Here is a 24261-nt window from a genome sequence, read left to right on the forward strand (position 1 = left end):
GGACCAAATTGTGGGGTATCAATTAACCACTATAATCTTTACTCTGATTGGATGTGACAAATATGTCTTTCTGTCAAATGCCATAACATTTTCTAGAAACAAGCTATAGAAGAAAGGCTTTCACTTAAAGAAAGGCTTCTGAGGTAATTTCTTCATTCAGTTAAGAGTTAAGTACCCAGTGCTCCTACCTACCCTTAGCTTTCTGCTTTATGCAGTGAGTGAGGTGGGATAAAATAATGTATGGTGGTACTTCCAGATTCATTTATTTGGAGAAAAAAGGCAATTGACAGAGAAAAATGCGTTTGAAGAGAGAAAATTATGTTGCTTCAGGAGAATATTAGACTACTATAAGACTAGAGCTAGTTTCCCCACGCTGCTGCTGCCCTGCAGAGTTGGTTAAATGTGAGTCTGTCTGCAAAGAGGAAGCATAAATATCAGTAGTAGATAGCAGCAGCCGTAGAGAGAGTAGTACATCATCAGTAGGATACTAATTTATGCTCCTGATAAAAATAGAATGATGCCACCACGTTTGGTCCATACTTTTTGCTGTCTACTCTTGTAAAGAGAATGAAAGCTGAGTATAATATCAGAGACAAAGCTGCACCTCTGCTTAAATAATTTCTGTATATATTTTTTAACATTATAATAATATTTTTACAATGCCTACGGTAATTTTTATCTGATACTGCCTATTAATTGAGATGCTATTTTTCCTGCTTTGACAGTATCTTCCAGGTGTTTTTCAGAATAACCACAATCTGCTTGGAAAACTGCAGGCATAATTCATGTGATTCATCTTTTGTCCTATATTTGTGAACAAGTCTCATCTGCCATTGAGCTGCTCAATTGCCTAGATTTCTAGGTCCTTCTGGACTTTTTTCTGTGTTCTTTAGCCTTGATTAATGAGAGTAATTTTCACCATCCTTCTGTACTTTATTTCTAAATCATGAATGTATTTAATACCAGCCCTGAGAGAGATCCTTTGAGCATGTGCTGTAGACTTTTTATACTGTGAAAATTGAAAAGTTACTACTATGTCCTATTTTCTCTTTCCCAGCTGCTTTCCAATCCACTGCAGCATTTTCTGTCTCCACTCCACTAGCTATCTTAATAGCCCCTTATGAAAGACCTTTGAAAAGAACTATTTGAAAGGACAGTTAGGGTTATACTCTGTTTCTCCCTTGCCCACCACTTGCCTGCACGTTCAAATAACTACAGGAGATTGAAAGGCATAATTTTTCTTTACATGAAGTTTGTCACTGTCTTAAAAGCTTAAAGATTAAACACTTTGTATCTCAGATATTATTTTTCAAGTCAGCAGTTAATTCTGACAACAAAATAAAGAATAAAATGTCACAAGATTTACCACTAAGTCCCAGAAGCTGTTGCTCAACATTTGCTTTTTTTTTTTTTTTTTTTTTTTTTTTTTTTTTTTTTTAACATGGAGGGTATTCCTGTTAGCAGTCATGACACTTGAAACAGCAGCTGGAGCCTTTTTGAAAATTCTGGCCTTGCTGTCTGACCCTGGGAATGCATACTGCCTATCAGAAGAGAATATTCTTCTTCAAGTAGCCAGTCTGCTCTCAGGGCGTGACCCTGGGGTCCAGCAGATTCCTGTGGCAGGAAATGAGAGTTGCACAGTCTACTGAGATTAAACTGCATTTCTGTCAAATGGTACAATAGGAAAATGAGACTTTTCTTCCCACGCCTACACAGAGACAACTGACTTCGATCCAAAGAGAACCTGAGACAAATCAGAACTGAAATCCTTAGTGGGAAAAAGATCATCTTTAGATTGAAAATGTGGCTGGTAGAGAGTTTTGGTCACTTTTTGCTGAGCAAGAAGCAATACCAATTTTATATGTTAACATGTTTTTTGAAAAAGCCTTTTTGTTTGAAGAACACAACTGTTCCTGTTACCCTTTCTAAAACAGGGCCAGTGTCAGTAAAATTTAATTGTGCTGGATCAAGCCTTGTCTTGAGTACTTAAGAGTTCTGAGACACACTTATAAGAGTGTCTGAAGGGTTGTTGTACATAAGGTTGATGCCAAAGAAATTGTTTCATTGTTACTCCTTAAGGACAGGCCATACAACTTTACATATGGTGATTAATTGAAAATACTGATTTAATCTCATTTGTAAACCAACCTGGAGTGCAAGATCTCAGTAGGTGCTCCTCCAATGTAAATGTCTGTGAAGGGCATTGCTGTTCTTTCATTGTCCACACTTTTTATGTGTCTTCTGTCTACTACCAAGATCATCTTCTTGGAATTGTGATATATAATAGAAATCTGAAAAGAAAAGCATGTGCTTAGAAGTGTAATCTTTTATAAGCTGTTATGGTGATCTTGCAAAATTGATTGCATCTTTGTACCTTCTGTTTGAAAAGTTCCTCCCATTTAACAGAGAATTTGGTTGTAAATTGGGAGAGGCTGACAGTGATTACTAGTAGGAAGTTTGTTTTGATGTCACTATTTTTCTGATGACTGAATCCTCAGGATATTTCAATTAAGAATAAAGAAAAGGTATCAAATTCTACAGTATGGCAAACAGAAGTTCTGTAAACTTCAGAATGCTTTCTTGATTTATCCAACAGTTAAGGCATACTTTTAAAAAGTTATTTTATTGTCAAAGCATAAAAAGTTAAATTGTTCTTTGCTTAAACATGAACAGATCTATAGCTGTAGTTTTGGTCACGAACCAGACTTTGAATTGACATCAAGTAAAGGGCAGGAGAAGCAACTCACTATGGGGGGAATTTATTGCTGTCACAGTTACATTGGCTTACAGCAAATTCCCTGAAACTAAATGCAAGTAGATATTTTACATCTGCCAAAGTCCCTAAAATACTGTGCATATATAAAAGGTTGCTACCAAATCAACTCTCTTTTCAAAGGAAATAGTAAGTGCTGTAATTCTTGTAATGCAAAGCATAATAACTAAGGTGATCAAGTTATCATAATGACATGGTTTTACTTGAGGAAAGTTTTATATTTGATATAGAGGACTGTCCTTGATATAATTTCATATGGAATTAATAAAACTTTCTCCCATGTGAATGGTTCTGTCCTTGGCTAGTAATACACACAATCTGTCTACAAACACTGATTTATGAGGAGGCAGGGACAGCCTTCCCTTTCCTCTGCTCGGTACTGGTGGTACTGGCTCGGTACTTGCATGCCCACTGCTCTTCTGCCTGTTCTACCATATCACTGCCTGCCCCTCATCCTTTGGCACCTTTCATGGCCATTGGAGCAATTATTTCTGCTTGGAGCCTCTGGGATAGTTGGCCAAACAGCTGTGATAGTGACCACATCTGTACCTCATGAAATTTAGCATCGTTAATCCTAGCCTTCCTCATGGAGTCCTCGAGAAGCACGGGGCCACTGCTGAAACCAAAGTCATAGCGGAGGTACAAGAAACCATTCTGCATCTCTAGGCTGAAGAACATGCTCTGTGTGAAAACAAAACAGCAGTCAGAAAAGGACTGTGTGGCAGCAATTAAAAAAAATTTATAAATAGAGTTATAAGATTGACATTGGGAAAAGTATGCTGGGAAATAAATTTTTATTTGTGAAAGTCTAACACATTTTCTACATTTTTATGTTTGTAATATATGTTTATGTATGCACATGAACATAAAATTGTTTTGTAAGTGTCGCTTTCTTGGAAGACTTGGAATTGTTTCCTTATAGAAATAGTATTTGGTAGTACAGTGATGTCACTATTCTCTACCAGCAAGGTATTCCTGATGTGAACACACCTATTCACTGTTGAAATAATACCACATGCCCTAAATGAAAGATATTGTACTGGTGAAAGCAATGTTGTGCTCATGTGGCTGTGTCTGCATTATGAAGTTCTATCACGATGTCTGTAATTGCTCAGGATTTTGTCTTTTCACAGCCCTGATCAGCACTGATGTATTTACTGAAATGATGGCAATAGCTGGAGTGTATTTACTATGTATTTGGTTTCTAGAATTCCTGACTGCTCCTACTTTATGATTCAGTTTCTGTTTTGTGGCTGGGTGACCTAAATTTTATAAACAGGAGCTGTACTTTAGAAAATCTTTAGGGAGTGCTTGAAATGAAGATCACCCTAGAATTAGTCTTGTTCCAAAACTAAACATAAAGAAACAGAAACAAAATTTTCAGCAAATGTGCATCTGGGTTAATGCTTTCAATGTTTTGTCTTCTCTCCTGGTGCTCATGGCTAATGGAAACATGGGAACAATAATTCTCAATTCACTACTGCAAGCTAAGAATTGCTGTCTTTGACATAAATGAGTCCACTTTCTGAAGTCACTAGTTAAAGGAGTAGGTTTTAATCTAGCACTTTTAAATGAAACTGCAGCTTGGGTTTGTTCTGAGCAGCATAAACTTGAAAATTAAACAAGGATTACATTAAGAATATTTATGAGCTGGACTACCTTACACAGACTTTCTAAAAGTGCTTCTGAACAGGCAAGGTCTCCCACAGCTGATATCCAACTTGATTACAGTTTAAAATGACAAATACAAAATGCATACATCTCCAAGAAATATCTAGGTGCTTTTGCTGTGAAGAAAAATGAGTGCTCTGCAACTTTTAACAGCAACTGCTTAGTCAAAACTTCCTAAGAATAAAGGTTAGTGGCAGCATGCTATGCTGCAGAGCAAATTGCTTCCCACCACCCTCCTCTGGAAGTTACTCTAAAGGCAAACACTACAGAGTAGCTGTTCTAATAAGAGTGGATTTTTTTTTTTTCTAAATGCTTAAAGCAATGTTACATGTAGGTGTCTACACAAGTGTCTGTCTGTGGATTGCATCTGCATAGAAAAATATTTTCTGTGGCTTTTCTAGTCTTTTCTGTAATCCTGAGCTTGATATGGAAATGCCCAAAGACAAACCCCCCCCCCAAAACCCCATGTTTGTCTTCAGAAGATATTTTCATGTCTTCAAACTCTTACAGAGATTGCATCAGTCTCACACTTCAGAAAAGCTCCTGACATTTGGATCAAGCCTTTTTATTTGGACTGCTTTCTATTTTCAGTAACTTAAATATTTAGCTCTAGTACAGCCTGAGGCACAGTTATAAAGTGGCAGCTACCATGAAGTGGCTGCTTTTTGGGAGTTACTTCACAGAAATTTCCTATAACTTTGATTGAGCATTCACATTTAAACAGAGACACAACAACTGGGCTTAACTGGAGTCTGTCTTGAAGTATCATCACGAGCATCTGGCCAGTTTGAAGTCCTGACTGTCTCTGGATAAAAGCAGAGTCCAGCTCAGGGCTTTCGCTTCCTGAGGCCTTTGCAGAGCAATTTCCAGTCACCTCCTAGTGTATACATGCACCAGATAAATACAAAGTGTTTCCTCTTCCCAGAAGTTAAATGTGAGGACATATACATTTCCAAGATGTTCTAGGTACTGAGGGACTTGTGGGGCCAATGGATAAAGGGTAGAGGCAGGAACTTGGTACTCACCCCATTAATCATCAGCAGGATCAATCCATTGTCTGTAGGCGTTCGAACTTCGATGTCAAATCGCGTCACCTGGCTGAATTTTCCCCTTCTTTCGATGTTTCTGGCCAAGGCATAGCCAGAGCCATCAAAGAAATAGCTCACAGCTCTGCTCTGAGTGAAAGCCAACTTATCTCTATGGAAAAAACAAGCAGGGAAGAATTAGTTGGCCCCATTGTTGGTCCCCCATTTTAATTTAGGGGAACTTAAATGCCTTTACATACTTTATTGAAATAATTGTTCTGAAGTTCTGTTCTGTCTGGCAATAGTGAGACTGGTGACTTCCTTGCAATTTTTTTCTGGGAATTTTTTTTCCTGAGAAATAATGTGTAGCTTTGAAGGGGCATCTAACTCCTTCATCATTATATCATGCTTTTATCCTGTGCTATATGTAGAGGACGGGAAAATTCTTTACTCATCCTTGTAAAGTGATAGGCCCACAGCACTTCCTTGTTATAAGGATGCACAGATATGTCTATTAAGAGCTTTCCCAGTTTGTGCAGAAATCCGTTTGAATTCTCCAAGAACTTTAGCTGACTCTGGTATGCTCTGTTCTGGAGAGCAGCAGCTTGCACTCCCTGTGGGAATGGTGTGGGAAGCTCATTTTCTCTATCCCAACACTTCCTGCATTTCTTCCCAGTGCATGCTGCAAATTACTCTCCTTTTCTTTCCAGGGGGAGGTTCTGCTGTTGCTGCCTGTAGGGTGAGAAAAATGCCTGCTGTGTCTGTGCTAAATGAATGCTGCAGCTGATGTTCACTTCTACTTTAGGAGCTGCATTTCCCAGTTTGTGAAAGCCTCATCTAAGGAATATCTGTGGTGGCTTTAAGTGTATGGCAGCAGTAAAGTTTTGTACAAGCCTTCCTAGCTGGGGGTGGAACTTCCCTCAAGGTTATCTGGCCTAGTAGACCTGACTGCCTGTGGCAGTATCACTTGGAGCAAGTGATTTGAGTCAGGAGAAGCTCTGTCCTAGGCAAGCAGTGGGGTAAGGAGGGAGCCTGGAACAAGCCCTAGCTAATGTGGCACTTTCCTTTATGAAGACATGAACAAGATTGTGAGCTAGCTAGTGGAGACAGCAGGAAAACCATAGGATATCTCATGCTAAAAGGGACTCACAAACAGTCCAACTTCCATACATACATAGATTTATAAATAAATAAAAAAAATATTAAACTTGTCGATGCCTAAGAGCCACCAACTTCCTTCTGGGACAACTCCATACCACCTTCACTTTTTAAATTTGAAGCAGGAATGAGCCGTCAGGACCGGCGCTTGCGAGACTGTCCCCTACCTGGCACAAGGTGGCGATGTGGCGGTGTCGATGTTGTAGACGCGCTTGAAGTTGTACAGGCTGATCACATCGTCGTTCAGGGTGGCCAGCTCCAGGCAGCCGATGAAGCCGGGTAGGTTTAGGCTAGGAGGGAGCTGTGCAGAGGACAAGGAAGAGTTAAAAGGAGAAAGGTGGCCCTCTTTAGTTGGGTGTTGTGAGAGCATTTGTGCCTGGGATCTGTTTTGTCCCTGTGCAATCCGTATTTTCAAAAGAAAAGGTTGATGCTGCTGAGAATAGTCTTCGTATGATATGGCCTTTGGGCTGTAAGTGAAAAGGGAGCACATAAAAAGTCTCACAGTGAGAGAATTAGGCCGGATAGGGCAACTGCAAACAAAAACTTTTTCTGTGGTTTTGGTGGGAGCTTGCTTGGAAACAGGGAAAAAGGTTAAGATTTGACTAATAAGAGAGCTTACTCAATGTCTTTGAATAACTCAGTGAATATTTCATATCTAATGCATAGATATCCTTCACAGCCAGAAAAATAACTCCATACCATAATTAAAGAGAGAGAAATGAGAGAGCTCTTTAAACCCAGGAGACAGGGATTCAAAATCTGTGCCAGTGGGTAATCCTCAGTAGGTATTATTTTGAACAGCTAGCAGGATGTAGAGACTTCTTCTTTTAACAAAGGTCACTGCAAATGGAATTTAAACAGCCACACTGGTGAGGGGAAAAATATAAAAGAACAAAGCTAACAGACCTAGACTATTCTTTTTATATTAAAATATTTTGCCTAGTGGAACAGGTGTGATAATAACACCTCTTGTACTTCAGAGTTTGATCACTGTGTGTAGCTTTTCTTCCTTTTTCTCATTATTTTCATTTCCTTATGATACAATAGTAATGATAATACAGCAATACAGAATATAAGTAGCTGTAAAAGAAAATTACATTCTTATCTGCAGCACATACATTTGGTAAATGATCATGTTTTCTTTTTTTCTTTTGTTTTTTCTAGTCTTTGAAATTGTTAAGCATGGGAGTTCTAGTGGTTAAGTGGTGCATTTCATATTTGCAAAGTATGTAACAGGAAAGCAAAAGGCTTTTAACAAATCAGGCTCTATGTTAAATAAAAGTGTGAGGTGTCCCTTTCTAAGGGGGAGGGACCCAGATGCCTATCAAATAATACCATGAATCCTTTTCTTCCTATTTCCCTTTCCACTTCACTCTCCTCTTTTCTTTTTCCTCTGCTGTGCTCTGGAACAGACTTGGAGGGTTCATTTGCTGGATGACTTTTTGTATGTGCATGTGTGTATGAGATTATTCTGTCTTCAGTCCTATTCCCAGGCAGTTTGCACCCAGGGCTCAGTAATCCAAAATTCCCGCCATGGCATGTACCTATAAGTCATAACAATGCCAAGCTCAGGAATGCATACATATCGAGTTACTCTTTCTTTGTTTTTATGTTTTTAGGAGAGATGCTTGTGGATCAGTATTTGGATCTTTTTAGAGCCTACTACAGTTAGCTTAAAGAATTTAGGATTCTTTTAAGTCTTTCTAGGTGTGTTTTTATTCAGCCATGCAATTTTCACAGCCAAGATCATTCATAGAAATTTTTAAATTCCAAAAGAGGAACTGGTATGTTCACAAAAGCAGGTAAGTGAGGTGCTAATTTATGCTGACTATTAAGAACTAGACTGATGCCACTGTCTCACACGGGTCTTCGGACATATTTTGCACAGGTTACTTTTCATGCTGTTATAAGTCTGGATTTGAATCAGTGATAATTTAAATTCAAACAAATGACTGTATTGCTGCTTTGCCACAAGATCCTAATATTAGCAATACATTTTTGTGACAGTTGCAAAAGAGAAATTCTAAGTACCAAGAACTCATTAGCATTGAAAAATAGTGGTAGCCTGCAAGTTAGGTTGGACTAATAGGCCTTTGTTTATGCATGCTATTTAACAGCTAGCAAGCCTTCCTTTTAGTACTTTCCAGGAAACCTGTACAGCAGCTCACAGACACCTGATCATCATACTTGCATGACAAAATATGCTAGGCAAAACTTCTTCACCATGGCTAAAAGATAGAGTTCTAAGATGATAAATGACAAAATAAGTTTTTGTTTTTTTTTTTTTAATCTACCATTTCTGTGTTTAAATGGAAGTCCAGCAAGGTTAGTTTGCAATATTTAATTTTGAATACAGAATATTTATCTGACCAACCTTGAAGTCTGGAGGCACTCCACCAACATAGAAAACAGCATTTTCAGGTTCCAAATTAAGAAGGGAGCCAGGACCAAGGACCTCTCCCTTTTTGATGAACTTTTCTTCAGCAGTGCTGCTAAGACTGGGCACAGTTAAAAACATTTTGCCATGTCTTCCGATCCTGCAGAAAAGAATTGTAAGAGAAGAGAATTTCATGTTGGCCAGACTTACAAAAGAACAAACAAGCCCCCATCTCAGGAGGTAACTGAAAACAGGCAGGGTTTTTATTCCTTAGCAAGGACTAGTAATCAGGAGGTAAAAAAAGGGAGGGACCACAGACACTGTCTCTTCCTCCCTGTGGCCCCTTGGGTCTTGGCTCTTCAAAATCAGGAAGAATTTCCATTTATTTCAGTAGGAGTAGAACTAGGCACTGAAAATTCCTGATCAGCAGTTCTGACACAGCCTTTTCTTCTTGATTTTTCCCATGACCTGTTTGATTTTGGGGAAATTCATGTTATCACTTTACCTCTCAATTTTGATGATGCTGAAGTAAGAAGGCCAGGTGCTGACTGGCTTGGCATCCAGAGGTATCTCCACGTCTTGGCCCCCCAGATTATAAATGTACACAAGGTTGTCATTTTTAATTGCAAGACCAATGTAATGTTTTGCCTAAAACACCAATGGAGAAGGATGTTAGAGATAAAACATTGAAAGAGATTTAATGCAGGACATAAGTAAAGGTAAGCTTTGATAAACTGAATGACACCTTTAAATATTACTGAAAGCTATTTAAATAGAAACAAAACCTTCATTCTCTAATTGGTTACTTTCACCGCATAAAACTGTACAGAACAAAATCCTCTGATATTTTACTTTATATCCATTTTGACTGAGGTAAATTCAAGGTCATGAGATCTCTGCTGACCATGAATTAGTCATGTTCAATGGGAAGCTGTTCATCATTATTTAGTGCGCAGTGCCATGTGCAGGAAATAGTCTAAAGCCTAAGTATTATGCTGTAATTAAATATTCTGCCAAGAGGCATTTCACTTGATTTATATTCAGTAGACATTCTTTTTAGGAAAGCTTAAAAATGAAAGCCTGGCTCTTTACCTTCCCAAGAAATGGGTTGCCAGAATGATACCTGGCTTGTGAGTAGTGATTTTTTTTTTTTCTTTCAGAACCACAGTTTAAAGAACAGCTATTTCAAAGTAGTGATCGAGAGTGTACAGAGTGTACAACAGCAGCACAAGCCACAGATAAAGAAGCCTGCTTATCTTGTGGGCCTATGACCTCAGAGATTTGGAATTGACACTGTCAGCAGCATAAACTGAAGCATATCTCACAGAAGCCAGGCAGGTGACATTAACTGCTTCAGAGTGCCTCGGTATTGGCAGAGGAGATAGCAAGTGTGGCTCGCAGCAGTGACAATCAAAGCAATACACTGCCAGGCAGTCTAATTTGCTTTTTAGAAAGAATCCTTCATTGTTTGGGGTGACAAGTCTCAAGGACAGGGGTCTCAGGAACCCTTGCTCTTTGCTTGTCACAAAATCAATGATGGTCACAGAATAGACACCTTTAGTTCTGAAACATGAAGAAAAAGTGAGAGGAAAAACTGAAGGAAAATAAATTTCAAACTGATGTATTTTTTTAAAAAAATCTATGCATAAAAGTTAACTGGGCTATTCTCTTACATTCCTGTTTCCGAGGTACAAAATGAATCTGTCCGGAGAGGCTGCCAGCTGTGGGTTGTCTTTGTGGAGCTTTATGTACAAGCTCATGGAAGTGAAAGATTTCAGTTCTTCCACGTTGACCTTTGGATTGACTTCAACAGCAGATTGGCCTTCAAACATCATAGAGACTTGGACCTGCGATTGCAAATGGGGAAAGTGAGACAGGTGCTGTTGCCTGGGGTCATTACTTAAGGTAAGTGTGTAACAATACTGTGACAGCTGCCTTGCTTACTGCAAGAGTGGAATTGGCACCTATATATTGGCATGTAAATTGTATGTTTGTAACAATCTTTCCTGAAAGACGCTGTACAGATTATGGAGAAAGTTATCTTAAAATTGATTAAAGGTCCTAATGAACTCTGCTTAGGCATATTCATAAAGTAAATTACATTTCAGTGGGAGATAGATGTGTGCTTAGTTGAATCGGGCTACATTACTATGTATGCCACATAATGAAATTCTTATAGAGCTATAAAACTTCTGCCCATAATTTATTTCTTTGCTTTGGAAGTAGTACAACCATTTTCTGCTCATGAGTAATCCTGTTATTGAATCTACAGTGATATTTATGACATGCTAAAAAAAATGGAAAACTGTTCATTTTAGTTCAAAATACTTTCAACATAACTGAAGTAATGTTTTCAAGTTTAAACACAGTATACCTGAATCACAAAATACATTTTAAAGAACAGTCAAGCACAACACACAAACTGATTTTTCCAAGTTATATTCCAGCGCTGTGAACATACAGTAATGCACTGAATTTTTTTATTTCTCTGAATGGATTCAAATATACTTGACCTTGGTTTTCTTGTTAGAGAAAAAAACCTCATTATTTATGTATGGTAATGAAAGTGGTTTTTTTCTCTATTAAATATGTGTGAGCCAAGGATTCTCTTACCCTGCAGAAAATTAATTCAAAAGAAAGGGAAAAAAATGCTGTCATCTCAGAAAAGCTTACATTAAATTGCTGTAATTATTACTCATGGTAATTAGCTTTGTAGGTAATTTGCCTGCAAATTATAGGTGATTAGGTTTTGTTGTTCTGGCCATCTTATACATTGTGCTCAAACCTTTATTGTCAAGTTGCTACTGCAGTAACAATAGTCTACCGTGAATACTATGATAATGTCAAAGGCTTGCAAATAGTAACTGTAAAGATTTTAATGACCTCCAATGTGCTTTGTTCATCCAGTTTTGGGGAGGTGACAATGTTCAGGTTTGGGCTTCTAGCATAGCCCAAGAAAATGGAGGTTATAGTAAGATTTGATTATTAGCATTATTACCCAAAAGTCCAAAAGTTTTACCTTGCTTGCTACACTCCTGGTTTGAGCAATTAACTCTCTGATCCGCTGAATGCTGGAAGAAATATTGTTTGCTGGTGCCTTCTGTTCTACTCTGCGCATCTTGTCCAGGAGCTGAGGGAAAACTTCTGTAAGTTTCTTCACTGCAGTTAGAAAAGAAGAGACAGATTTTTTTTCCTCTTTGAAAGACTGGTTTTGCATCAGGAAAATTCCACCCTATCCTCTTAAGTTAGCTCACCTGTCTCTTTCTGCTTTCTGACCAAGTCACAATCATGATGTGTGAGATGCCGTGATTACAGAAAGGATAATGATTTCTAAGAATCTGGTATTGCTAAAGGTTTTGGAAATAAGTTTGCACAAAGGACACTATGTTTTCTTCAGACTATAGGTAGTACTGTGCTATGTTATTACCTCTGTAATACTTTCCTCCAGGAACTCTGCAAACATTAATAGTTTTAACCTTTTAATCTTCCTTCAAGACAAATGAATGTTAAGCCTAATTTTACATCTATGGCAACTGGAGCAGAAGGATTATTTGTTCAGCATTGGGTATCTGAGGCTGACCTGGGAGCTGCATTCAAGAGTTATGGTTCATGAACTCTTCAAATTCACTGTGAGGGAGATGTACAGGCTGTTTTCAGCTATGTGTGCCTCCCAGAGGTCACCATCCAGACAGCAGCAGTGGCTGCACAGGAGATGTGTTTGCTTGTGGCTCACAGTCTGCTCTCATGACAGAAACACTGCCAATTTCATCCTGTGGTGTACAACAATTGAAGGCCGATGATGATGATGATGCAAGTGCACCTAAACCGGGCTTAGTACCTGTCCTAGCCCTTGTGATTGGAAACCTCCATTAACTTCCCTGCCTGCATCTGCCAGGGGTCATGAATTAGAGTCTGTCACTGCTGTGTCCTCAGGTGGTTCCTGTGCAAATGTCATTGTTATGGAAGGGACATGCAGGGGCTCTGTCCTGTTCAAAGTCAGAGAAGTCCTTTCCCAGGAAGATAAGCAGAAAAATTATCAAGAAGGAAAAATAACTACCCTTAATTATAATCCAATTTTATCACATCAGACTCCAATGACATGCTGCCCTTTGAAGGATATTTACACATCACATCATTTTTCATCTTTAATTAAATGTAGGTACAAGAAGCTGAGTATAATGAAATGCGATTTTGGCTGCGAGCTACGTGCATATAAGAAAAATCCAGCATTCAGAGTTAATTTTAATGACATGGATTCACTGTAAAGGTTAAGGCCAGATTTGTAGGGTTTAAAGTTATATTTTAGGGGTTTCCAACTTAGATCCACCTGCTCTTGTGTTCTTCTTGTCATATTTTTACCTTCATCTGAGCCTCATAGAAGGGTTTGTGTCAGAAGGGACCTTAAAGATCCCCTATTTCCAACTCCCCTGCTGTGGGCAGGGACACCTTGCACTGGATCACATTGCTGAGAGCCCCACCCAACCTGGCTTTGAATATTTCTGGATGAAGACTGCAGAGAGGCAGGCAAAGGGGCTCATCACCAGATATAGGAGACTGTATAAAAAGCAAGGGAGGAGGAGCAGACTCCAATCACTTTTCTCTGCTTCCAGTCTGCATTGAATAAGCCTCAGCCTCGTTCATCTCAACCCAGACTATGAGAATACACCATGGAGTCCTACAAGTCTGCTTGTTTTCAGATAGAGTGAAAAATCTGTATTTGTCAGTCCTGTCCTGTCTCTGCTTGGCTGTTTTCATTTGTGTTTTACTCTCCAAGTTCAGTCTAGGAGTGGGCCATGTAGAACTTTGGACCCTCAATTTTTTTCCATTTAGTCCTGAAAGGGCTTATGTAGTAGGACTTAGTAATCAGCTGTTTTATATAAAGAACTGTACTTTAAAATATCATGACTGTAATGAATCCTCAAAGAATTACAGTAAATTTTGGTGATCCCAAAATTTGTTAAATTTTCTATTTAAAAAACCCCAACAAAACCCAAATCAACTTACAGGAAGTTTTTTTTTTTTTTTACCTTTTTCCATTTTTAAGGCAAAAATAATGCAATCTTAGAAAATGATTTAGCAAATTGCAGCTACTTTCTTGTTTTTAATAATCTGTAACTCACTTGGAATTGTGTTTGATTCATTGTCTTAAAACCTGGCTTTTCTGTTTGAAATTTGATGTATTAAACTTGAAATGCTGCTATAACATGAAAACACAAAACCAACATCTGTAACTACTAGAACTATTGCAAAATCTCAGTATAAATCTCTTCCTCTTGGTCTTTATAATGACATTCTTCGACACAGAAGAACATTGATTTTGATTTTTGTCTTTGAGATGAAGGTGAGAGTGGAAAAGAAAACTAGTCTTACGCAGTGATAAAATATAAAAAAGAATAGAAGGGAAATAGTCAAGGAGGAAATATCCTGACTGCAAACTTCCAGACATTTTCCCCTTTTACTTTTTCCTTCCCAAACTGTCTGCCATCCTCTCTGCTGAAGGCCACCAGTTCCCTGCACAATGGCGAGATGGACTGTTCTCAGACAAACTGCACAGCCAAGATATGCTCTCACCCTTCCAAACACCAAGTGAAAGCTTTATTCAAGGGCAGTGCAGACATGCCAGCTTAGAGGCTTCAGCTGCTCTGGTACTGATATTGGCATCAAGATCAGGTGTTTTGATGTTCCAGGCACCTGTCTGAACATTTGTTGTGACTTTCCTTTGGACTTGGATGGACATTCAGTCCAAATCCAGTTGATCAGTCAGATCAACCTCTCCTGGCAGAATACACAGCTGATCTGGGAACACTCCACCATGCTTGCCATGTCTGCATCTGTCTTCCTGGGCTGTGAATCACAATCACATCTGTCTGGAGCTCTACCTGTGCCAGCCTCCTGTGTGGCACTGATCTCTCTTCTCAGCTATTTCCAACTGATCTTTCTGGCAAAAACACCTCATCAGAGCTTTAAACAAACTAATCAAATGCCTTCAGAGCAAAAATGCCATGGGAAAGCTTCCTCCACAAGTGTACTGGGGCACACTTTGCTGTAGTTTGGATATTGGCATCTCTACAACAGTTAGTTTGTGGTCAGCAGGTCCTCCAAGAGCTCAGATAGGAACAAATATTTTCAAGGTGACCCCTGACCTGCAAACCCACCATCACAGAGAAGACATTTTTTCCCAGCACGTCACCTAGGAGCTGTTCTTGTTCCTTTTGGGGAACATAACCAAGGGAGAGCTGGCCATTTTAACTCTGTTCACTCTTACAGACCCCCTCAAATGATGCTGGAAATATTTTCTCCAGTACAAGAGCTAGTGTGAGCAGATTTTTTTGAATCCCGTATGTCTGCTGGCATTTTGAGCATGAAGAGCCAAATGCAGACTGTGTTGCTGCTCTACCCACTAAGCTGGGAAGGGAAAATGTTAAATGTAAATCAAGTGTAAAGGTGAATAAAAACAGCCTCATTTGTAAGCTACAGCACACTGTTTCTCTTGGAAATTTTTCATCGTACCATTCCCTCCTGGGAGGCCAATCATATCCACATTTGCATGATTTTACATGGTAATTAGAGCTCATAGCCTAAACTGCTCTATGGTGATCAAAAACATTTTACAGGAATGCAATCCAATACAAGTGCTGTTATATTAACTACACTCTTGTGGAGCTCTGTGCAGTGACTAGCAGTGAGCTTACTCATTCCCAGAGGGACAGGTTCACTGTTTCCTTTTGATGAAAAGCTCAGAGAAATCTGAGTTTCCTCCAGTTCTGGAGCCAGAAATTGGGATATTGAATAGCACTGAATTTCTTCTTGTAAAGGGAATCACTTCTATACCAGTTCTTGGTAGCACTCACTTAACCAAAAATACTAGGGGTAAGGGTCTTATGGATCAGGGAATTCTGAAAATAATGACTCTTGGGATTCCCCAGCTGAGAGGGAAGACTGTGACTTTGGAACACTAGAAACAATGTTGAGTTTGATATTCATAACACTATTTGCAGTAAAATGACACTTGAGTTGCAAACTTCCTGACAGAAGGAGAAAGGATTTAGGGCAGTAGAGCTGAGATTCAGACTGTCTGGAGTCAGAGTCAATGAGGTTATGGAATTTCTCTGGGGCACTTTTAGGAGGAAAGACATCACTGAACAAGTTTGCAGGTGATGGTATCACCAAAATTGTGAAGGAAATTACTTGTTCTGGATTTCCAACCACCCTAGCCATAAATATCTTAGGATTAGTGAGCCTCCTGAGCAGAGTCAAGAATACATGGAGCAATAAATAGTGGTGCTGTAATCAATTTTTTTATTAAAATATTTTAATTTCTAGATTGTATATTTTCTTCCCCAATTATTCTTTTCCTTCTTTCTGCAGTCAGTTCATTTCAGCTTCATTTTCACATCTCTTTTTCTACTCTTGCCTATCATCTTCATTTTAATTTTGTTGTCTGCCTTAGCTTTTCTTTTGTCTTTTTAGTTCCCTTAATTTTTTTCATATTAAGTTTTCCAGTGTTTCCAATAATAAAAGTGGAATTAATGTGATGTTTACAAGCTTCTCCAGAAATCACCCTGCTTAAATATTTTATTTCCTCTTTTATCCTCTTTGACCCCTTTGTTTAGACTACAAGCTCATCAAGTGAGGGACCATTTCTTCTCCATGTTTGTACTCCTGAAGACAAAAGGGCTCTGTTTTCAAATGCTTCTCAATGTTAAAAAGCAAACAAATAAAAAACCCTAATTCACCAACCATAATAGGAAGAAGTGTTTAAACAAGCTGTTTACCATTCAGTGTGACCTTGGTACCCTGATAAAAATGAACTAGAATTCAGCAAGTCTTCAGCACTTAAGTGTTTAAATAATTTTTGGAAGTCCCTGAGGATCCAGCATTCTTAAAATATAGCCAAGACCTAGACAACTGCTAATTTGTGAAAATTTTCATGGCGGCAAAATGCTAGAAGATTGTACGCTATGAATATGCAACATAAACAATTAATACAATATGTTATTGCAGTGATTTCCTGATTTTTTAACACTGAGAAATGGCAAACTTCAGGTCACCCTACCTGCATCCCCAGCTGAATGCACAGCACTGTCATATGCCTGTGAATTGTGCTGGAAGTCTTGCAGGTTTTGGGACCAGAGCCTCACGTTCTCATCCATGGGGGTGGTAGCCTGTGTCACTGTCGTGGTGGCACTTACAGCCTCTGCAGTCTTCAGCTGAGCTTGCTCCAAACGCTCTCTGGTCTCCTCTACAGAACAAATAGGGAAGGATAGGAAATGAGCTCTTTCAAATATTCAAGTGTGTTGTGTGTCCCATCCCTTCCCACTCTCTGTCTTCCCCTTCCCTTTTCTCTTCTTCCCTTCTGTTTATATACACTGAGCATGATGCTGTATTGAATGGAATATTCTTTTGGTCGGTTGGGGTCAGATGTCCTGGCTGTGCTCCTTCTTAGCCTCCCATGCATCCCCAGTATCCTCACCAGCATGAAAAGCAGAAAAGGCCTTGGCTCTGTGTAAGCCCTGCTCAGTAGCAACAAAAACACCTCTGTAATATCAACTCTGTGTTCAACAAAAATCCAAAACAGCCCCATGCTAGCCACTGTGAAGAAAATTAACTCTACTGCAGTCAGGACCAGCACAAGTAGAATGGTAATAATTTCAGTGACAAAGCATTTAATGTCATTATGAAAGTGTTAAGGCTGGATATTTGATATCTAGGTCTAGTAGTTTCAGCCAAACTCTTTTAAGTGCCCACAGTGCCGAACTCTTAGTAGCAACTTCACATCCACATTCGAAGATAAAAATTTGCTCTTGAATGTATGAAGATAAAGCATCACAGAGATGAATGTATGAAGATAAGACATCGCAGAGATGAAGTTCCTCTTCCAACCTGTCTCTGCTGACTGCATTTTTGCGATGGCTCTCATCAGCTGGCTCCGCAGGGCGTTCATTCTGGCAAAAGTGCCATTGACTTGCCAGCTGGTGTCTGCAATGGTGTAACCGCTGCCTGTGGGGACAGAAGGGAGGTACAGCTGAGGGGCGTCCAAGTGGTGTCTGAAAAGGTAAATTCAATCCTGGGAGGTATGTCCTTAGGCATTTACTATGCCATGGACAGTATAGCATGGCCTCTTTTAATTTATGACATACTTGCACTCCTGACTTTACATAATCTAAAGGGAAAACCAGCCCTGCAGCACCCCTGCTTGCCACAGGGTGTCTTCCAAAATCCTGGAGAGCTGTGTTGCAGTCAGTACTCTTTGTCCTTGCTTTACCATAAGTGCTGAGAATAGCTGCAACTGGTACACAGGAATAGTCTCAAATTGTCCTCAAAATTTTAAAAAGCAATTCTGTAATTCTAGATATTTCTTTCATTTACAGTGAAGAAAGGCCAAACTACTTTAACATTTATTATTACCCTCCACTGGTGAAATCCAGCTTTCTGAACATTTAAGCTGCTGTGATTTGATTTTAATTAAACTACTTAATTGAGTATATTTACCAGTGAACAACAGTTTGCAGGGTCACATTTAAAATGGTAGCTGTATCTGAAATGGACTTTTCATGAATGAAATAAACTATCAGTATCTAGTAGAATGAGAAAATATGAGCTACTCAAACTGTGCCCAAGGCCATTTCAAGTACTTTGTGGGCTAAATTCAATCAATAACCTATTCTGTTGCAGCAGTAATTCTGCTTAGTGATGCGCTTCTGAAATTTATTTTAATGGCTATAACCGGATTGGGAAAGTAGAAAGGATGTATATTTACTGTCATGTGCTGTCCGTTGTAGCTGCATGGCTCGGATGAGAAGTTCTTCACTTTTACCTTTATGGTAAATGACCTGAGTATCAATTCCAACTGCAGCCTACAAGCATGTTCCAAAAAAGAAAGAATAATCCTTATCAAATATTCCACTTTATTGTGATTAATTGTGGACAATATTTTACCTGCATATAAATGCAACTGCAAAGTCACTGAGTTTCTTTGCTTTGTTAACATTTAAGATTGGCAGTTGGATTGGAGAAAAAGTCTGAAAAGCAAAGTTTTCTGTTTCAAGAAAGTTTAGAGAAATGTATGGTTTTCTAAACAACAGTATTGAGTAACAAAGATGGAGAAAATCTTTGTAATTTATCAGCTCCAGTTTAGTCCATGTGACTAAATGCTGCATGTTATTTAGGCTCTGTGACTGTTCATTTCTACTGTCATCTCAGATAGGTGATTAATGCTTTCACTTCATGGGGAGCTGCCTTGCAGTCTGTAGCAGTATGCTAGAAACAGAGGGCTGGACTTGAAATCCCTCAGCGCTCTGGGGTGCAGACCCCTTCAATCTACCCAAATCCTCTCACTACCCTACTAATAAATTGCTGGTAAATAACATGTATACGGGTTGGTAACTACAGGCATACAAAAAATATGTTTGTAGTTGTAGAAAGTATTTTTGAATAGAAAGACCAGAGAAAAATTTAGCATCCTACTCCTTACACTGAGTGCATGAGTGGGCTTTGTCCCATTTCAGCCTGATTTTCTACGAGGTGCAGTGATGTCTTGACCACATTTCCTGCCACATGGCACTGAGTGAAGCAGGAGGACTCCAGCACTAAATGCCAGCTCAGGTTCCTGCAGGAGCAGGAAGTTGTCTGTAATTTCACAGAAATGTCTCAGTGTGAGTGACAACACAGAGCAGCATCACCCTATGGGACAGGGACAGAAGATCCTCTTGTGTCTTTTAAATACCAGGGGACTTCAGACTGGAAGAATAATTAACTACATGGGATTTAATTCAGGAAATAATAAAGGAAAAAATTGTGCAGTGAGAAGTTCAATACTGCCAGTTAAGATAAATTGTTTTTTCTTTATACTTAGGTGCCTGGAGTCTCTGAAACATTGTAAAGTAAAAACTGGTATGAAAATTACTTACATCCTTGACCCGGTTTGTTGTGTTCAGTGCCAACAATGCAACTTCATTGGCTTCTTCAATATAACCAGCAATGTTTTCATACACATTTGAAGCATTGATTGCCCTTTGTACCAAACCATTTGAATCAACACCGTACAAATTCCTGTTAAAAAGAGAGCAAAAGGTGAAAGAAACCAAACTGAATCAAAGTAGTTTCTGACTACATAATCACACACATAAATGTGCTTGGCCTAACTGGTATTCTCTTTGTTGGGTCTGACCAATCTGAAGCAGGCGAAAACTGTGTGGATAGAAGAGTCTTCCCTGCCACTTAACTCTGAGAATTTTGTCCTTAACATTTATGTGAGCAGCAACAAATGACTACTCAGCTTTTACTTTTTTTTTTTCTTCTAGATTAGCTATCCCATAAATTAACAGAATAACAGGTCTATCAGTAATCCTTCTTCAGGAATAATTCCTATCCATGAATGGAAAGAGCTATGTGTTCCAGTGACCAGGATAGCTGTGTCACTGTCCTGTCTATATATTCCAAAGGTAAGTGGGAAAAGGGGGAGAATCAGATGAAGAACTACCCCTAGCCATGAGAATTTGCAGGAAGTTAGACTGAAAGAAACCTTTCATGTCATGGTTTTGATCTGCGTATTAGGTGATAACTGATCTTCAGGGGAGATTCCAAACAGAAGATAATTCAGGACTCAACATTAATCTGTTAACAATTTTGAATAGATATTATTTTTTTATGTTCTGGTGATAAGCAGATTTCAAAGAATATTTTAGAAATAGATTCTAAATATAGGTGTATTTGCACATGTGTGCATTCACTTCAAAGTGTTTGCACACCGAGAGATTATTAAATTTCCAGATTCAGCATTATTTAAAGAATTTTCTGCTAAAGTCCCTTAAGGCAAAACAATAAACTCTATCAAATAAAAGCCTAACAGGCTAATAAAGCAAACCTATAAAACCAAGATGTTTTGAAGACAGGCTAAATGTTTTAAAGGATTAAAGTTTCACTGCAGGACAATCTTCTCAACAAACAATGGAGTCAGCATTATTCCATATGGGTATTTTGTAATTATTTTTGTTTGCTTTTTGTGAAATTCCTAATGTGTTGGACTTGTTAATAATTTTTAAATTATTTTGGTAAGGGAGGAAGGGTAGCTATGTGGGGTATTTTTTTCTGGTTAGTCTGCTGTCCTCAGTTAGCTGATCTCAGACTGAACATATTGTTTGGTTTTTATGTTTCTGTAGTTTGTGTGATATTATAGAACAGTTTCAGATGTCAGCTTTATACAATTGCATAAAAGAAGACCATCTGGTGGTTTCTTTCTCTATTTTAATCTCCTATCTAGGGCATACGAATATTAAGAAACAACTGGTATTTAGATAATATACTTGAAGAGTAGTTGTAAGCTTATATTCCAAAAGCATATGCCTATGATATTACTTAAGGTAGAATTTGGTGGCATATTTTATTTAAGAATTTGTTTACAGCAGTGATTTTTTTCATGGATAGTCCCAATTGCAAAAAAAAAATATTAAATTTACCTACAAGTGATTTTTTAGTAAATTGGTGCAATGTTGATGCATTTAGTATCTTCCAGCAAAATATAATGATATACAGTAAGTTTTTGATATTGTTGTGAGCCAGTTTCATTGGGGCAGAACCTACTAGGCATCAGAACTGCTCAATCTGTAAAACTATTCTTGGAATAAAATTATCTCAAAGCTCATTTTGTACCCTGTAACGCTAAGCATCTTTTTAATGTAAATGAACTTACTGGCATGAGCAGTTTCTGCAGACCCCATTTAATCTTGCTTGTATTATTCTATTTTTCACTAATCCACCTTTCTTATTTTGCTATAGGAAGAGGAGAACATGCCCATTTAGACTAGAGAGAATGTCATGCAAGATATATTCTTGTTCTTTAAAAAATTCCATAGATTTTGCCTAGTTCAACTTCAGCTGTTCTCTGTGGACCATGACAAGTCCTTCCACACAAGACTTAACACTGATTTGTTTAGTGCCTGTTCATTGTCACTGTGCTTCTGCTTGTCTCTTCAGCTGTTCAGAAAGTGGCACTTGTATGAACAGAATCTGCTGAAGTTAAATTTTACCCATCCAGCTCATCAGCAAGTCTTCTTAGGTTTTGTGCATGATGCATAGCCTTCTCTACCAGTTCATCATCAAACAGGGACAGGTTGGCTATTTTTTCTTGCAGTTCCTTTTTTGCTCCATCTATTTCTGCGTAGAACCCCGATGCATTCTGAACAAAACGGGGAAGGGAGGAAAGAAGATGAAAGCTGTAAAAATCAAGTCTGCATTTTAATTATTATGGGTTTTTTCACCCTTTATGTTATTACAATGTTCCTTTATTTCTGGTATAGTTGTTTTATTTTACATCTTTAAAAGAAAAAAGGGAAAGATCTAATGGTGAGTGCAAGTATGGAGACAAATGCAGGAAGATAAAAATCAACAAAAATTCCAGAAATCACTTAGGAAGACATTGGAGAGAGATGCATAAAATAAAAAAGAAAAGTGATAAAAGTCTTACTATATGTCTTACTACAAATGTCTTGTACATTTGCTCCAGAACTGTGCCAATGACAAGTCTTTTAGAGTGAAGTCCCCTTTCTGCCTTCTTGCACAGAGACATTCCTCATGCTAAGACATCTTGGATTAGTCTAATTTGCAAATCAGTCCACCTAAATGCTACCTATGTATGTATAGGCAAAGAGAAGTGGAATCCCTTTGCCTTCGCCATGTTTCTTCCTTTTATGAAGTACTTGTGGAAAGACCAGATTCACCTTCTCTCCAGTACACAAGCTTGCTGTTGTATTTGAATATTAAAAATGTGGCAACATGTGATTATAAATACAAAATACATGAAAAAGAATGAAACTGAGGGAGGGAAAAAAGGTGAATGGGTGAAATATGAAAATACTTGTTGCTGATGAGGATGGACAATGTATAATGTTTTTACTTCCTTCCCTGCAGTGTGAACATCCTCAATGGGGAACCCAAAATGATAAACTGCAGCAATTTGTTTTGGACAAAATAACACCAGAGGAAAACTCCAATGTACTTCTTGAACACAGGGATGATTGCAAAGTAAGTTGTCTTTCTGTTTTCTCAAATTATTTTTTCAAAGAAAAATTAATTAATTTTGATAAATGCTTTTGTGTCAAGAAGTGGGCAACTATGACCAAAATGAATGCTTGTGGAAGATTTTATTTTTTCTTCAGCTATTTCAAAATTTTAACGTAAGTCATGAAGAAGGAAAGCAGTTTTGGTAAATATTTTACTTGGCAAATTCCTATTTTTATTTTCTTTATTTTCTCTTAGAAAAGCCAAACGCCGAAAATGTCTACACATTTCCTTCAGCACCATGTCTGATTTAAAACACTGAATAGTAGTCTAAGGCTCCAGAAAAGGATTTCTATACAACAATCTGGTTTTATATGTTTGACAGAGTGCGTTGTTCTAATTCTGGTATCTGGATCTTTAGTGTTCCTCCATGCTCAAGAAAAGGAATTTAGCATATAATGCAATATTTTACCAGAACATCTTTAGGCAGCTGCCTATGAATGAAATAATTGAGAACTCTACATCATAATCTTTCATTATGCTTTGCCTACAGTAATGTGTCCTTATATTAGAATTATTTTTTTTTACAGTAAATTGTAATAACAGAGCTTTTCATCCAAGAAAACCATCTACTTTTCCAGGGAATATTAACCAGTGTTTCACTGAAGCAGTATGAAGAAGAAGAGCTTTTCCATTAGTGATCTAAACATGACTTCAAAAAAATCTGGATGTATCATTTAAACCAGCCACTGAGGCACTTACCTTTATTACTTCACTTAACTCAGAATTGACCTTCTGTGGTTCTTCCAAAATAGTTGTGGCACTGAGCAGAATGCTGTTCACTTCATCCATTTGCTCTTTTGTCTTCTCATGTTGTTTCTAAAAAGAAAGCTCAAAACATAAATTGTGTCCAATACCATTTGTGCTTTGATGTGTGCTAATCATTTTTGTTAAATGTGCTGGAGTTAATTCAAAGGTAGCGGTGAGCTAAATAGATTTTAGACATATCAGAAGTCTGATTTTCCAAGACAGGTCTAATTGCTACATATTATGATGTGAATTACTTTTTGTTTGTTTGTTTTGTGAAAAAAATGTTGGATGATTTGAAAAAAAATATTAATTTCATTTTATGTTACAGCCTAAGAAGCTATTGGAATTAAGCACTATTCAGTGCACAGCAGAGACAAATTGGCATGGATTTTTCATAGTCATCTGGAGACTAAATTTTTCTGGAGTTTTTTTTTAAATCTACAGTACAG

General features: G+C 38.1%; 1 protein-coding gene across 1 annotated transcript in view; it reads right to left on the reverse strand.

The window, feature by feature from the left end:
• The window catches only part of LAMA4 (laminin subunit alpha 4), a 96789-nt gene that overhangs the window by 18782 nt on the left and 53746 nt on the right, over positions 1 to 24261 (reverse strand). The window contains exons 12-25 of the mRNA XM_063151024.1: positions 23765 to 23881; positions 22033 to 22181; positions 19915 to 20056; positions 18765 to 18861; positions 17888 to 18004; positions 17061 to 17246; positions 12024 to 12163; positions 10678 to 10851; positions 9510 to 9652; positions 9002 to 9164; positions 6795 to 6928; positions 5470 to 5641; positions 3323 to 3454; positions 2149 to 2291 (exon numbers count right to left, since the gene is read on the reverse strand). Coding sequence (XP_063007094.1) covers positions 2149 to 2291; positions 3323 to 3454; positions 5470 to 5641; positions 6795 to 6928; positions 9002 to 9164; positions 9510 to 9652; positions 10678 to 10851; positions 12024 to 12163; positions 17061 to 17246; positions 17888 to 18004; positions 18765 to 18861; positions 19915 to 20056; positions 22033 to 22181; positions 23765 to 23881 — 2009 coding nt within the window. The remainder of the gene's footprint in view (positions 1 to 2148; positions 2292 to 3322; positions 3455 to 5469; positions 5642 to 6794; positions 6929 to 9001; positions 9165 to 9509; positions 9653 to 10677; positions 10852 to 12023; positions 12164 to 17060; positions 17247 to 17887; positions 18005 to 18764; positions 18862 to 19914; positions 20057 to 22032; positions 22182 to 23764; positions 23882 to 24261) is intronic.

This window comes from Melospiza melodia, chromosome 3, assembly GCF_035770615.1.
Source record: "Melospiza melodia melodia isolate bMelMel2 chromosome 3, bMelMel2.pri, whole genome shotgun sequence".
NCBI lineage: Eukaryota > Metazoa > Chordata > Aves > Passeriformes > Passerellidae > Melospiza > Melospiza melodia.